Source organism: Ursus maritimus, unplaced genomic scaffold (assembly GCF_017311325.1).
Source record: "Ursus maritimus isolate PB19 unplaced genomic scaffold, ASM1731132v1 scaffold_15, whole genome shotgun sequence".
NCBI lineage: Eukaryota > Metazoa > Chordata > Mammalia > Carnivora > Ursidae > Ursus > Ursus maritimus.
In genome coordinates this window covers 50,390,257-50,407,217 of record NW_024423897.1, presented here as the reverse complement: position 1 = coordinate 50,407,217, position 16,961 = coordinate 50,390,257, and the positions used below count along the sequence as shown (strand labels likewise).

Sequence of the window (16,961 nt, the reverse complement as noted above, 5' to 3'; positions counted from 1 at the left end):
TATTGAAGTTTATTTTTTATTTTTATTTTTTTTTAAAGATTTTATTTATTTATTTGACAGAGATAGAGACAGCCAGCGAGAGAGGGAACACAAGCTGGGGGAGTGGGAGAGGAAGAAGCAGGCTCATAGCGGAGGAGCCTGATGTGGGCCTCGATCCCAGAACGCCGGGATCACGCCCTGAGCCGAAGGCAGATGCTTAACCGCTGTGCCACCCAGGCGCCCCTGAAGTTTAAATATTCATCGTAAACAAAAGTTTCATCCTGCCCAGGGAGGGTATTAACTTTAAGCCAGTGTGGATATGCATGATCACAAAGTTTAAAAAAAAAAATTTCAACTGGAGGTTTTCATGGATTCTGGTATAATAAATGATGAGTATTGTCCTGCCTCAGGATTTTCATCCATGGAGATCTGTAGCTCAGCATCTGTAACCTATGTTTGTTTAAAGCAATGAATTAAAAGAAAGTATTGCTCCTTCTATCCCATTTTCAATTTAAGAGCTTATGGAAACATTTGGCTTTCCATAAGTATCGCTGAAAATGACCATGTCCTATTTACCAAACTTGTGTCCAGAATACAAGATTGGGGACATGTGAAGGTTACTAGGCACACAGTGATTTCATTTGTTTTTCACTTTCCATAGAAAATCTTTCAGTTTAACAGTTAACTCTTTACAACAGTGACTTGAAGTCTTCAATTTAATTAAAGCCTTGTATGTGGGCTGGATTATTGCCCCTTTTGTTGTGTAATACTTAAGAACAAAGGGTTTGTTATCCTCATCCTGATAATGTTGGGCTTGTACAGCTTGAGTGTTGTGGGGTTTGTTTGTTTGTTTGTAAGTAGGCTCTAAGCCCACTGTGGGGCTTGAACTCACAACCCCATGATCAAGAGTCACGTGCTCTATTAAGTGAGCCACAAGGTTGCCCCGTGGATGTTCTAATACACTTTAAAGGTGAGGAAATTGAGGTCCACAGAAATTATGTCACCTGTTCAAGGTCACTAGCTAATGACAAAAGCAAGACTATACTTGGGTGTCCCAAGCTCCAAGCCTGTCTTTTTTTCAAACATTGCACAGCCTCCCTCCTTCCTCTAGGAAAATAAAAGTGTGTTCTTGCTTGTAAAAACACATACAAAACAATTCACAATCTTCCATTATAATCTCATATTTTCAGTATATGGCTAAAATGACTTGAAATAATTCAGTGAGGCTAGCAAAAATTAAGTTACTGCACAAGACTATTTTAAATTATATCTATCCTAATTATTTAAAAAAAGCAAGCTTTTTTAAAAAACTAACTTTGAAGAAAAACATGAGTGGAGTCAGCTTTAGATTTGGGGAACTGGTCCTCTGCACTTCAATCCTCTTTAACGAGGACTAGCCCTGGATGTATGGGACGAGTGTCTCTCTTCTGCTCCTTCCACTGTTGCCAAAAGCAACAGATATTTGTCACCAGACATTTCGGAAATTGTTTTCACTGTCAATTATTTATTTGTTTTCAAAAATAAAGGCAGATTTGTATCTTGACTGGCTTAGATCTTTTTCTCATACTTCTATAATAGCTTTTGAGATATGATTCATATACCATAAAATCTGCCCTTTTAAAAAATTCAGTGTTTTTTAATTCTTTAATTTAATTTTAAATTCAGTGGTTTTTAATATACTCACAAAGCTTTACAACCACCACCAATACCTAATTTCATCATTACAAAAAACTCAAACCGATTACCAATCACCACCATTCCCCTTCCCCCAGCCCCCAGCAGCCACTAATCTACTTTCTGTCCAAATGGATTTGCCTCTTCTGAGCAGTGCATATAAATGGACTGATACAGGGGCGCCTGGGTGGCACAGCGGTTAAGCGTCTGCCTTCGGCTCAGGGAGTGATCCCGGCGTTATGGGATCGAGCCCCACATCAGGCTCTTCCGCTATGAGCCTGCTTCTTCCTCTCCCACTCCCCCTGCTTGTGTTCCCTCTCGCTGNAAAAATAATAATAAATAAATAAATAAATAAATAAATAAATAAATAAATGGACTGATACAATATGTGGACTTGTGTGTCTGGCTTCTTTCACTCCGCATACTGTTTTCAAGGTTCGTCCAAGTCATGGCATGGATCAGTTCTTTGTTTTCATAGCCAAGTGGTATTCTGCTGTATAGACACACCATAGTTTGTGTACCCATTCAGCAGGTGACAGAGGTAAATATTTTTGCATGTACTCATAGTAATAAAAATAAGAGTACGTGGAAATGTGAGCATACCATCAGAAGTGTCTGTCTGTGGAGTGTATCCCTCCGACAGGTTGAAGGTCCCGTTGTCAGTCCAGGAGACCTCGGATACGTCCGTGTCAGACACAGACAACTCTTTGGCAGCAACCGTGAGGCTAATCTGTGTTAACGCAGAGACAGGGACACATTTGAAACTGCTGACAGAGATCTTTTTGAAGCCTCCATACGAACCCCCAAAATATCAGAATCATTAAAAACCAGATGAGTAGTCCTCCCTTTGAAATTGTTCAGTCATCTTAGAGAAATAGGAGGAGTCCACTAGGAAAAATCATTCAGCTTCAAGGGCATGTAAGTAAATTTACAGTCAGACCACACAGGAACAAATGGAAAACTAAACAAAAAATACCTTAGGACAAAGAGCTGAAAGGTCTAATTCACTGTCATCTTTGTGACTTTTTTCTTTATCTGCTTCTGTTGAGAAAAAATTGAGAGGCTTTCAATGTCCTGGCCGGCTTAGACACCGTGTATTCTACCCATTCCACAGGGACACCCCGACCCACATTCCTCGTGGTCTCCAGTGCTTCCATTTAATGAAATGTGTGCACACAACAAGCTCCACACATCTGCAAATGTTTCATTTTCAAGGGAAATGGGCCATATCAGTGATTCTAGTCTTGTGAGCCCTGACCCAGCAGCAGCACCGCTGATGGGAACTTTTTAGAAATGCAAATTCTCAGGCCTCACCCTACACCAACTGAATCAGAAACTCTGGGTGGGGGAGGGGTGCCAGAGCGCTATGCTTTACTAATCCCTCCAGGCGATTCTGATGCTTGTGATAGTTTGAGAATCTGTAAAGGTCATAGGCCAAGTTAAATAGTGAAAAATGATCACTTTGGTTTTTCCTCTGTTTTCCTCCCCTTGGTTCTCTCAATCCCCTCTTATGCGGCTCCCACACTCTTAGCCCTAGCATTTTTAAAAAAATTATGTTCAGTTAGCCAGCATACAGTACAACATTAGTTTTTGATGTAGTGTTCAACGATTCATTAGTTGTGTATAACACCCAGTGCTCATCACCACACGTGCCCTCCTTAATGCCTTAGCGTTTTTTATTTGCAATTGTCCACCCCAAAATAAAACGACTGAAACAAAGGAAATCATAAATAGCAAATACAGAATTATTAAATCCTTTTCTCCTTCCCCTAACAATTTGGATTAAAGAGTGAATTTCTTATATGTTTGAGAAAAGCATAAAAGCCTAAGTAGACACACGCTACATTACTTTGGGGGGGATTAGCTTCTATATATGTAATAAAGGGCTAAAAGCACTTTCAGACATATTCAAAGTGATTTAATAATAAACGGCCGGCTGACGTCTCATTCCATGCATGGAATCTAAAATTCAAACTTTACCTACCAGATCTCTTCCGTTTCTTCTGATTAATATATTCTCCAATTCCAAAATCTAGCTTCAGCAGAACTGACTTGATTTTGCTGTATATTTTTTGTCCAATATCATTACACTTAAACAGGGGACACAAAAATGCACACAGCACTGAAACATAAAAAGGAAGAGAGCATGGATAAGATGACCTTCCTTTCAAAAGGCTACCTCTTGAGTATCTCACAAAAATATTTCCGTTCAGTCAGTAAGACAAATATGCTTTTTTCTTAGAGAAATGCCTCTGTGAAATAAGTTCATAATTTCTATTCTTCCTCCTGTAACGAAAACATTTTCCCCTACACACACACACACACACACGCACACACGCACACACGCACACGCACACTATACTTACAGTCCCTGTTTTCAAAGGCTCGCTATTAAATCAACTTTCTCCCTTTTATTCTTTGACCCTCAACACTGACACAAAGATTACATGCTTTCTTGACAACAGTCCTGGATTAAAATCCTCACTCTGCTTATTTGTTGAATAAGCCATATTGCTATAGGAAAGTTATTATCTATTAGCTTCTCATCAGTGATATTGGGATAATAATATTATCTTTTGGGGTTTTGTGAAGAATAAATGAGGCGAAGGCAAACCGTCTGAATAATGCCAGGCCTGTATCAGACTGTCCTCCGGCTCTCCCCTCCTTCACTTCCTAGACAAGGCAGATCAAGGGCTGGTATTCTATGAGTTCCATCTGGGAGAATGGATTTGCGCTTTGATCACCTGCCATGGGTGTTACCCATTAGGAATATAAAAAGAAATGAAGACTGACCTAGTGAATGTATTGCATTCCCTGGTGTTTACTTCTTTGTTGTTGTTAGAAAATGTGCCCATTTACCTTCTAAACAGGAGTTGCAAACTCAAATATCACTAGAAGCCAAGGAAGTATATGTACATTTTAAAAGCTGGTGTAAGAAAAATGGGGAAATACGAGGGTTAGTTAAGTGGAGAGTGCCCATCCCATCGCAAGGTGGCAGCACCAGACCATAGTTATCAGGAGAAGCTGGACACTGTACTTTTTTACAGTATTTTGGAGTTATATTTGACATACAATAAATTGCACATATTTAAAATATGCAAGTTGATAAGTTCTAACATATGCATACAGCTAAGAAACCATCACCACAATGAAGACAGTGAACATATCCATCACTGCCTAGATTTTCCCCATCTTCCTATTAATCCTTCTCTCTTGCCTTTCCGGGCCCCCACCCACCTCATCCTTAGGCCACCACTTATGTGCTTTGCTATTAGCTAAAGATGAATTTGAATTATGTATAAATGGAATCATACAGTATATGTTCTTTTTTTACCTGGCTTTCCCCACTCAGTCTCATTATTTGGAGATTTATCCAGACTGGTGCATACATCCATTTCGTCGTGCTGAGTATCACTGCATGGATGTAGCACAGTTTGTTACGGGGACATCTCTGGAGGGACATATGGATTGTGCTCTGGTTTTGGCTGTGAACATTTGCATACAAGTCTTTGTGTAGATATATACTTTCATTTCCCTTGGGTAAATACCTGGCTGTGGAATAGCTGGGTCATATATAGTTTTTAAGAAGCTGTCAAGTGGTTATCCAAAGTGTTTTTCCCATTCTACCTACACACCAACAGTACGTGAGAATTTCCAGTTGCTTTGTACCTTGCTAATACTTGCTATGGTCAGTATTTTTAATTTTAGCCATTCTGGTGGGGGTCTAATGGTATCACGTTGTGGTTTTAATTATTTTTTGAGCCACAGACCATACACAAGGGCAAAGGGATTAGTGTGTTTGTGGGGGGCGGGAAGTATAGCTTACTTATAATTTTACTGACATAGTTTAAAATCAAATCAAATCACTTTTAACCAACCCTGCCTTTTGGCAGCCATTCCTCCAACTTAAAAATATAAACATGTCTCTGGGAAAAGGAGAAACTTTGTACAGCAGGAAATTAAAGGATAATCAATGTGCTTTATAGATGAGGACTCATCCCTCCTCTTCCAAACTATGGAAGGCCTTGTTGACCGTGAAATGATAGCAGATGCTTCACATAAATGAGCCAAATGTCCTACCGTACTTACACAGTAGATAGCTGAGTATAACTCCAGGAATGTAACTGCCCACGATTGTAAAAAATGTGCACACGCTGCAGACCAGGAGACAAAACTAGAAATAACAGAAACAACATGTGACAGTTACACATAACTCCAAGACATTTTGGGGCACAGGAAACACAATTATTTATCTATATGTGATCTATCACGTTATGGCAAATGTGTTTCAAACAGTGTTCTTTTGTACTTGGGTCTGCCTAATGACTGCTGTGTTTGGCCAGCCTTGGTCCACTTTACTCTTAGTAATAATCATTTCTGAGGTTCCAGAAGCTAATTTCTGGTGCAGAGAACATCTCCCATTAATCATGCCTGTGGCTATGTTACTACCAGATGCAAGAGAACTGAAGACTAGTATGTGCCCAGAACCTCCTGTTGCTCGGGATCAGTCACTGACAATTATGCAGCCTGGTTAATAAACCTGCAAGTTCAAACTACTTCTGTAAACCCATCAAACTTCATAAACACTGCAAAGCACAAATTAGAGGCATTTATGTAGATGGAATGGCAGTCCGCACAGCTGATAAGCTGCTGGGATGAATCCATTGGCCATCACTATCCTCCTTCCTCACCGTATCCATCCCTCACACTCACCCCACTTCTAGGTCACTTAGGAACCAACTGGGAACGAACTGAAATTCCTAAAGTGAAATGTGCTGATTTTCCTTCTGTCAGTTATGACCAAAAAAAATCTTGGTTGTTTTAAGAAATTTAAACATCATGACAAAAAAATCTCCCCTAAAGCCTTCACTTGTTTTCCACACCCTAGTCTTAAAAATAAACTATCTTTTTTCTTTTGATTTATCTTCAAATTATGGTATTACATTGGCAAGCAAAGAAAATTCATTAAGGGAATTTCAAAAAGACATATGAGGAAAGAATACATAATAACTCTGATCAGTAACTGATTAACACCATGAGATTAACTTTGATTTTCCATTCTTTGGCACAGGGTTGATAAGTTAACTAGTCAAAGGAAAACAGATGAACTTATGGGAAAAAATTAAGAGCTGTTTCTGAAACAGCAGAAGCCCTTGAAGAATATGCCATTCAAATAGCAAAATGGAAGAGGAAAGACCATAAGCACTGAAAGAATAAGTCTAGGAAAACATGACCATGTCCAGAATCCAGTTTCACAAAGAGATTTCATATTATCCGCTAAATCTGTAACACCATCATCAGAAGCCAATTGACTTGGGGTATATTAATGCAGTCCACTGCAGAAGTTTTAAGTTCAGAATTTTCTAAAAATGTGTTTAATCATTTCAGTACAATAGGCATCAAAAATGCAACTCTCCCTCTCCACTATATGGATATCTATGCTAAGAATTACCTACCGTGATAAAAAAAAAATCCATGCATATACAATGCCACTTTAATATGCTCAAAATGTGTCCAAGCATAGTTCTATTATTCAATACTACTAGAGTTAAGAGATTTCCTGTACATGGTACAACCAGAGGGATTTTCAGGGCCAACGTTCCTAGGCTCTTCCAACTACAAGTGGAGGTTCAAGGAACTTGAACCCAGCACTGGCAGGGAAAGGGTCTCGTGCCGGCTCTGCCCTTAAGCCCATGTTCTCACGATCACAGCTGAAGCCACCTCCATGCATCCCAGTACTCCAAGGGCGTGTACCGTGCAATCCCTTCCAAACCACTTTCGACCCTTCTCCTAGGAGGTTTTCATCTTAATTGGAAAAATACTCATTCCATTTATATAAAGACTGTGAGTCTCTTTGCCAAAGGTTTTCTTTACTAGAGAAATCATATAAGAATCTCTACTTTTTAGACTGACTCTATTATCTCCAAAAGCACCCTCAAAGGGCTGTATGTTCACTTCATCTCCCTTTGACTTCAGAACCAGCCTAAATAATATAAACTGAAATTCTTTATTTATTGAATTATAACTGACATACAATGTTATGAATTTTCAGTGTACAACACAGCAATTCGACATTTACATACATTATGGATAATGACAAGTCTAGTTAATTGTCGCCTATGTACTTAATATATTATTGACAACATTCCATATGGTGTACTTTACATCCCTATGACTTATTTTTTTTTATTGGAGTATAGTTGACATATAACATTATGTTAGTTTCAGGTGTGCAACATGGTGGTGACTTTCGTAACTGGAAGTCTGTCCTTCTTAATCCCTTTCACCTGTTTTGCCCATTGCCCTGCCCCTCTTTCCTCTGGCAGCCACCAGTTCTCTGCATTTATGGGTCTGTTTTTAAACAGAAATTCTTTATAGGGTATTTTTTTCCTCCTTGGTCTGGCTGATATCAAGAACAATCACCATTTTTGTTAATGAGTTAGATAAATATGTATAAAACAGGAAACCAATCCAATCTTGAAATGTAAGTTTGAGGATTTTCTAGTGCTCACACACTCCCATTTCTGAACCTCACTAATATCAGCTTTTATGGCATGTGCTCCTAGTATATTATATCCAGGACTGGAGAACCCTTATAAGCTGATAAAATAGGTTAATTCATTTGTTTCCAATTTATTGCACACTCTAAAGCACACACAATAATTCTCCTATGCTGGAAAACTTGCCTTGCCAGGGCTCTGCTGTTTAAAAAGAGACATTTCTTGAAGAAATAAGCTGAAATTCATCCATGATTCTGCAATACAGTGGCTGAACCTGGGTCTTTCATCTGGTTTGGAATTGATAACTTCCCAGCTAAAGAGAGAAAAAGAAAACAAAAAATGTCAGCTGCACTTTTGATGATTCATTCAACATTCATTGCTTCGGCAAATATTTATTGAGCACCTGCTATCGGCCACACTCTCTGGAAAAGCCGTGTGATGTCAGAGGTGAACAAGCCAGATACATGCGTAATGAAGTTCACGTGCCAAGAGAAGAGACACAGGCTAACCGCCTCATTGCACAACTATCCCATTACAATTAAAGAAAGAGGGTGAGGTATAGGGTGGGGGCTTTGCGACATCTCTGAAGAAGTTACTCTCATGCCAAAATCTGGATTAGCAGAGTCTATCACAAGGGCTTGGAAGAGTTCCAAATAGAACAGTGCACAACATAGGCAGAGGGCCGGGAGCCAGAAGGAGCTACCGGCACTATTCCAGAGAGCCCCCTGTGAGGCTCCAGCAGACGCAGAGGCAGCCAGAAGAGTGACTCTGCAGGAAGCTTGGAAGGTGGGACGGGCCTGGAAGGACTTGTTAGGAACGTGTGAAACCTTAAGGATAGGGAACCCACAGTGCTTTTGGAGAAACCTTAGCGTTGACCTTCTAATCATCATCATCCTTGTCAGTGACAATGCCTTCTCAATACGTATTACAGTCAACTCAATAGAAAACTGTTAAACTCTACAGGGTCTCAAATACCTTGCATTTTTCTACTGTACCTTCTCCCAACCATCACCATAGAACGTGTTGAATGGGAAGCCTGTGTCACGCATGTGCTCTGTGTCTCTGCCCTCACTTTCCCACAGGAGCCTCAATAAGCTAAAACCAGTAACCATCTCTCCAGGAAGAAGACATGCGAACACAGGGCATTCCCTAAAATCACAATGACATCGAGTTCACACCCCACTCTCAATACTAACTCATCACAAAAATATACCAGTTCAAACAAGCTCTATCAGGGCCCCCACATTCACTCATTTAATAGGAGATTGTTAGTGCCTTACCATGTGGAAGGCCCTGCCATAGAGCGAAGGATATGACAATAATGAATGTTTCTAGCAGAAGACAAAGGCTATTAGAGAACTATCATCTGAGTTATAACTGCAAGGGAATCAGAGTGAGATGATCTTTGGATTCAAATCCAGTACTCCTAAAACAAATCAAAGCTACTTTGGGCCTTAGATGCTCAACTCCCCAGAGACCATGTATACGTGGATTCTATTTTTTAAGGATTTAAATTTTTTAAGGATTTATTAAAAAATAAAATCTATTTTTTAAGGCTTTAAATATTTTTTAAGGATTTAAATTCAAATATATTTAAATATAACTTAAAATTATATTTAAAAAGGAAATTTAATTATCTAATCTATAAATTTTAATTGATTTATTTGAGAGACAGCATGTGTGAGGGAGATGGGGAGAGGGAGAGTGAGAGAGAGAATCACAAGCAGACTCCACGTTGAGCACGGAGCCCACAGCAGGGCTTGACATGGGGCTCGATCCCATGACCCTGAGATCACGACCTGAGCCGATACCAAGTCAGACACCTAACCAACTCTGCCACCCAGGCGCTCCTATTTCCTTTTAATATACCTTGAACACTAAGACAATTTATAGATTAGACAAATTTCCTTTTTAAATATAATTTTAAGCTATATTTAAATGAACGCAATAGCATTAAAACAACAACAACAAACTATTTCACTTTCCTTCCTGTTTATTCTGTCAGAGTCAACTAATGCTCTGCCAGAGAGTCACTGAGGTACCAGTTCTCCAGGTTGATGCTGTTCCACGAGGTAGACACTTGCCAATGATTTCCTAACTGTCATAAGAAATGAACTTTTGGGGACGTTGAGCTATCAGGGACTGGTTTATGTATCCATTAACCCTACTCCCCTCTTGCATCACGGAGCAAGCCTGTTTTCACTGGTGACCAAATTTAGCACTAGCTTTGCATACCTTATGAACGATCCCAGACCTATTAAAGGAAACACTAAGCGCGTGGATAGGAAGCCAATAGGTGTGCTTCATAGGAAAAGATTTTGTACAGGAGGGCAAAAACTGCAAGTGGCAAAGGAAACAATAAGGTTATTAAACTGTGGCCTCCTTTTTTCTTTAAAGATTTTATTTATTTGAGAGAGAGAGAGAGAAAGAACAAAAGTAGGGGGGAGGGGCAGAGGGAGAGGGAGAAGCCCCATATGGGGCTCGATCCCAGGACCCCGGGACCATGACCTGAGCTGAAGGCAGACGCTTAACCAACTGAGCCACCCAGGCTCCCTGTGGCCTCCTTTCTGAGAACAACTTATTGCAAATTGGCTAGGGTAGGCTCGGCCACTGTTCCGTTTACTGGGACCATACAGTTGACAGCAATAAAGATTTTAATTTCTGTTCTCTATGTATATTGAGTGTATTTAAGGATTCGGTAGAACTGTCTGGCAAATACAATTCTAGCAAAAATCAGTGAAAAACTTACTATGGAACGGTTTATCGTTCTTGTAATGATTCAAATGGAATGAATGAACATTTCATATTTTGAAAAAAATTAAGAATATTTTCATCAGGATAATGAAGAGATAAAGTGAGTTGTTTTCAGGCCATGAAAGATGAAATAGCAATGGAAATGAATGAACTCCATGTTTGTAAGTGAATCTCAGAATCGTAATATTGAGAGAAAAAAAATCACAGAATACATATACTATGATTTCATTTATATAAAGTTCAAAGTCATGCTAAGCCAACAGATTATTTAAGCAAGGAAATGATAAAGAAAAAAAAACACCCCAAGATTCAGGAAAGGGGTTACCTAAGGCAGGGATGGTGTGGGGGTATGTAGGGAATGTGACCAGCGAGGCATGTGGGAGCTTCTGGAGTATTGGTCATGTTCTATTTCTTAATTTAGATGATGGATACATGCAAATTGACTTATTACTGTTCTTTAAGCCACACACACACACACACACACACACACACACACACACGGCCTTTGTTTAAAAATTGGCTGAGGGGCACCTGGGTAGCAGTCAGTTAAGCATCTGCCTTCGGCTCAGGTCATGATCCCAGGGTCCTGGGATAGAGTCCTGCTTCTCCCTCTCCCTCTGCTCATGCTCTCTTTCTCTTGCTCTCTCTCAAATAGATAAAATCTTCAAAAAAATAAATAACAAAAATTTCTTGATAAATGTTTAATCATGCTTATTTCATTTATTTATTTAACAGTCTTAAGTGAGAAGTATATCTCACTTCACATTCTATATACAAATGTTACTTAAGTTTTTGCCTCCGTTTATTTGTGAAGCAAACAATATTTCTGCTAGCTAAAGCCATGAAACATAGTTTTTGAGTAAGTTGTACTTTATAGATGCTGAAAACTTGTTCTAATACTACCTTTAGGATTTTTATCTCAGAAGTGACACAACATTTGTATATATATTTACTATTCTAGTAAGTAAATACCCTAAAATCATAAAGGAGCCCAGTCTAATACTAAATTATCTAAAATTATCTAAGTTATCTCTATAGAGATGTCATGGTGAAGTCTTCATACAATATAAAGTGCTTAATACATATTACAATGAATTAACTAAAATTTTTGTTTCACATTTAAGGATCTTACCTATTTTCATGGTTGAAGAAACCTCACTATCCATCCATCCTTATTCATTTATTCAATAAAAAGTGATCCAGTTCCCCTTTTGTGTCTCACATTATACTCAGTGTGTTTCCTATTGTTATTTCCGACCAGCACAAACCGAACACCTGTAGCACTGTTCCTCTCTGTGTCTACAGACACCACCGCTTGGTGGGAAGAAGAAACGACAGAATATTCAACTGGCGAATATTTTCCATAGCCATACAAGGTCACTCTTATTTATATTAAATTCCTCCCCTTTGGAAAAGGCCCTTATGTGACAGTATCTTAGGACGATACATTCCATGGTTACTTATATTAACACCTTAAGTAAGTCTAATTGATATTTGAATTATGTACAATCACAAACAGAAATGAGGACTCCATTGTGTAAAACATGAAAATATCATCTAACCAGATGGGTTTTGGAAAGAATAGTAAATGTTTCAAAACATCGTAAATGTTTGAGGAAAAAAATGTATAGTTTGTGCCAAATAAAATTTAAAGGAAATATGTACAGCTAAAAAAAAAATTCAAATCAAAAGCAAAGCAGAGATCCCTCTCTGCACTTCAAATGAAACATGGATCTGGGGCACCTGGGTGGTGACCTGGGTTAAGCATCGGACTCTTGGTTTTAGCTCAGGTCTTGATCTCAGGGTCATAAGTTCAAGCCCCATGACAAACCCTGCGCTCAACATGAGTCTGCTTGAGACTCTCTCCCTTTCTCTCTGCACACCCCCATGCTCTCACACGTGTGTGCACACATGCTCGCGCTCTCTCTCAAATAAATAAATACATCTTAAAAAAATACATGAAACATGGATCCAGAAGAGTCACACTCTGGGAGTTTCATAATAGTTTTAAACTGTCCAGCAAGTAAGTCTGAGTCCCACTGGAACATACATTTCCAGAGTCTTCCATTGTATACAGTCTACCATTAATGTATATCATGTCATCACATTTCAACTCAGGTAACAGGGTACATAACATATAATTGAATAATATCTAATGCAGTTGTATAATTCAGGATGAAATAGGACATTTGATGTCAACTTTTCAGTCTTATTGTGTAGACGAGGAAAGTGAAAACCCAAGTTTTCCGAGCTAGTTCAGGCCAGAGCCAAGACCTGAGGCCAAGACTCCTCGTTTCCAGTTGTTCTCTTTTGTTTAAAACATGTGCCCCTCCTCAAAGAGTAGATAAATTCAATGGCCTCCTTTGAAGAGACTACCTATAATTTAGGACAAGGAAGAACATTCCATGTTCCTTCTCACTCCTTTCCAGAGTCAGGAGGAATGAGGTGTGACTGACCAAGACCAACATGGCATCAGTTAGGACCCACCCTTTCCAGGAAAAAAGAGCGCTTGGTGTGCAGAATCTAAATACTCAGCGGAAACAAAGATTCATGCTTGGTGGCTTGGTTGACGTTTTAATACACGTGACGTACACATACACACACTGAGTTGCCCCATGGTGAAACTCTAGGTTTTCCTGGAGAGCCTCCCTCATCTGGAGAACACATACGCAGAGAAGGGATCTCCTGTGAATACTGGATGATGCTGGGGAAACAGATCTTTTACACAGTGTGTGGCTGTCTTCCCACCATCCTTGGCGCTGATCAGCATGAAGGTAAGGCCCAACTACCATAAAAGGAGGCTTAAAAACAGTTTGAAGCTTCACCTAGCTCTTAACCGAAGAGTCTAAGTCTCCTATGATTGAAGCTTATCCGAGGGAGAAAATTACCAATGGCTTCAGTATAGTATTCCTGGGTTTATCTCTTTCCTCTTTAAGTTCAGAGAGAACACGCATTTTCTTGTAAGGGTCTTTGGTCCTTCACCCCCTTCTGCGCCCCTCCCCGGTTTTCTTCCAGCTTTCTCTGTCACTCGTGCCCTCATTAAGGAATTAACCCGCTGCACGCTCCAGCCACAGATAAGGACCCGTTAAGGGTCCCTCCCTCATGACCCTTATCCCCAACTTCCCACACGCTTCAGCTCCAGTTCAAGTTCACAACAGCCTGTCCCCTCGTGGCTTTCAAATGAGCTTTGCCCAAGGATGTGCAGACGCAGTGCTTTCCAAAACTAAGGCCTTGGCAGACTCCATTTTGTTGCCATCTTCTTCTCAACAAAAACGAAGGGATGGATTTTTAGCAAAGGACATTCTGCACGGTCGAGGTAAGCCATTATTTACCAAAGAACCCCGAGCCAGGAGAAGCGCTTTCTTGGCAGCTGAGGAATTTGTGGTTTTACCTGCCTGTGACAGTCCACGGGGAATACAAATGAGGGCGATGGCTCCTCAGACAAGCAGCCTCCCTTCATCACCGAAGGGAGCTGAGGCTTTCCCTTCTTTCTGCCTCCATATCCCTATTAGAATACAATTAAGTACACACAGTAGGCGATTTGGCCAAATTAATCCCTTTAGGCAGTTTCTAAATTGAGTGTGTGTGAAGTGAAACCACCAGGGCACTGTTCAAACAGCAGCCTTCTGGACCTCACTCCAGGGGTTCAGATGAAGCAGGCCTGGGGTAAAGCTCAGAAATCTGCTTTTTTTGTTTTGTTTTGTTATTCACATTTTATTTACTTATTTTTTTACATGATCAATTTATGTGTGTGTGTGTGTGTGTGTGTGTGTGTGTATTTTAAACCCGCATTTTTAATGACTGTCCCAAGTGATTCTGAGGCACATATTTCTTCCCCAAAGAGTCACTGCAAGAAATACCCCCATGAGAAAGTTACATAGACTTCTTGGTTCAAAATAGAGACAAGAGGAGAATTGGCTTTAGGCAAGATGATATATGGGGATCCAATCAACCCTCCCATCTGAAACAACAACGAGAGGAAGGAAGGAAGGAAGGAAGGAAGGAAGGAAGGAAGGAAGGAAGGAAGGAAGGAAGCAAAATAAATGAAACAACAATTTTCAAGATCCTGGGCTCGAAGGAAGGATGTTGATTTCTGCAAGATGGTGAATCCTGTGATCGTCCAATGGCCTTGAGTTTCCAGGCCACAGAGTAGGGAAGGGCAACCTGGTGCATCCCAGGGACTGCCTGAGCTGAGGAGACAGAACTCAGGGTCCAAACTGAAGACCAAAGAGGCTGGAGACGGCAGGACAGAGTGTGGGGCTATCAGGCCTGCAGAGAGACCACTGGCCATGTACTGGGATCGGGGTCTTCAGCCGAGGACCACGGTAAAGGTGCATGAGGAACCTGGGGACCAGGAGCAAGCCAGCAGAAGGAACGACGGGAAGCAGAGTCCTGGTCTCACCGGCCAGACTGGAAAACCTCAGAATTCGCAGACATTGAATAGAATTCTCAGAAGCGTCTTGCCTCACTAGCAGAATAATTAATCCTTGACTAAATGCTGCTCTGATTGTAAAAGTCTTAAAGCAAACTCTAAAAGGACCACAGGGATTTAAAGCAATCTCACTGTGTCATTTGTAGGAAGATACAGAGTGGGGGGTTTTGTTAAGAACCAAGTAACTCCCATGTTCAAGTTGGGGTCCGAATGATTTTATGTTACTCTCGCACCTGGTTTTTAAATTATTGTGTACCTTTTTCCTTTAAAAAACATAATAACATCTAAATTTTATGTTAAAAGTCAAATTTGTGTCTGTGCAGCGTAGTGGCCACAGAGATGAAATCTGAAGGCACCTGAGTTTCAGAATGCAGACACACTCTCCTCCGTGAGGGGGTTCTCTAAGACTGAGAAATGGGGACACTCCCGTGCTCTTTAAAAATAGACTGTAATTCAGTAAGAGCGTGTGCTGGCAGCCTGCTTCATCTCTTTCGCCCGAAGAGTCTTTGAGCGCTAGAAAATTCCAGGCTGGACAATCGGATCTTGGCAGGGCACAAATAACCTCTCTCTGTACCATTTCCCTCCCGTTCGTTTCAGTAAACCCGCACCGCGTCCTGTGAACCTGCCGTCGGGCCCCGTTCCTGGCTCTGGGGCTCTTAGCGACTTCTCACCAGTACGTGAAGGCTTCCACATGACCCCAAAATAATCACATACACACACACACTCGTGATACGTGAAACTCACCTTCATAAAATGACATGTGCCTGTATCCAGGGCTATTGGGGAAAAAACAGAACTTAAGTTGGGGATTGGATGTGCAAGGAGAAGTGGAGACCGCCTTTACATTATTGTACGCTTTGCAGGACAATGGATGTTTTTAGCATATACCGGGGAACTTGAGTCAAAAAGTATTTCTTATAACTGAAAGTTATTTTTCTAAACCAAGAAAAAAGATTTTTTTAAATAATATATCCAAACTCAAATCCTTTCGTATCTTTCTGGAGCTTTAGATGCCATCCATGGACATCCCTTTGGGGAAGCCAAATCCCTTTTGCTTAAGCTGGCTTCAGTTTGGCTTCTGGAATTTTTGACACAACAGAAAGTGCTGTCTTTTTCAGCAGGAGNAGTGGAGAAGTATATTTTAAATTATGAGGCAGAAACAACTATTTAAAAAGAGTTATGGAATAAGATTACAGAGTTCAGTATGACATCGTTTTTTGAAGATTACTTATTTATTTTTGTCAGAGAGAGAGTGAGCACAAGCAGGGGGAGGGGCAGAGGGAGATGCAGAGTCCCCGCTGAGCAGGGAGCCTGATGCAGGACTCGATCCCAGAACCCTGGGATCACCTACCCAAGCTGAAAGCAGACACCCCCCCCCCGACTGGGCCACCCAGGCGCCCAAGTGTGACATAGTTTATTCAGGTGACAGTGTTCAGTAAAATGGAGAGATGCAAACAGAGTGAATAATTCCCATCAAGGCAGTTGATTAATAAGTCAAGTCAAGGGGGTAACAGGGAACATGAATTAAGAGTCATCGCTAACACTTAGCAGGGGCGAGGTGCTGTTCCATGTGTTGTAAACTTACGATCCTATTCAGTCCTTCCGGTCCCCCTGTGTGTGAG

The 16,961-nt window shown here is 40.5% G+C and overlaps 1 protein-coding gene across 3 annotated transcripts in view; it reads right to left on the bottom strand.

Moving 5' to 3' along the window:
* Positions 1-16,961, bottom strand: part of RETREG1 (reticulophagy regulator 1) — a 124,068-nt gene that overhangs the window by 3,006 nt on the left and 104,101 nt on the right. For 2 of the 3 annotated variants that reach the window (XM_040630535.1, XM_040630536.1), the window contains exons 4-8: positions 8,340-8,466; positions 5,743-5,827; positions 3,638-3,775; positions 2,630-2,694; positions 2,257-2,383 (exon numbers count right to left, since the gene is read on the bottom strand). In XM_040630535.1, coding sequence (XP_040486469.1) covers positions 2,257-2,383; positions 2,630-2,694; positions 3,638-3,775; positions 5,743-5,827; positions 8,340-8,466 — 542 coding nt within the window. The remainder of the gene's footprint in view (positions 1-2,256; positions 2,384-2,629; positions 2,695-3,637; positions 3,776-5,742; positions 5,828-8,339; positions 8,467-16,961) is intronic. The other variant, XM_040630537.1, reaches the window with a different exon arrangement.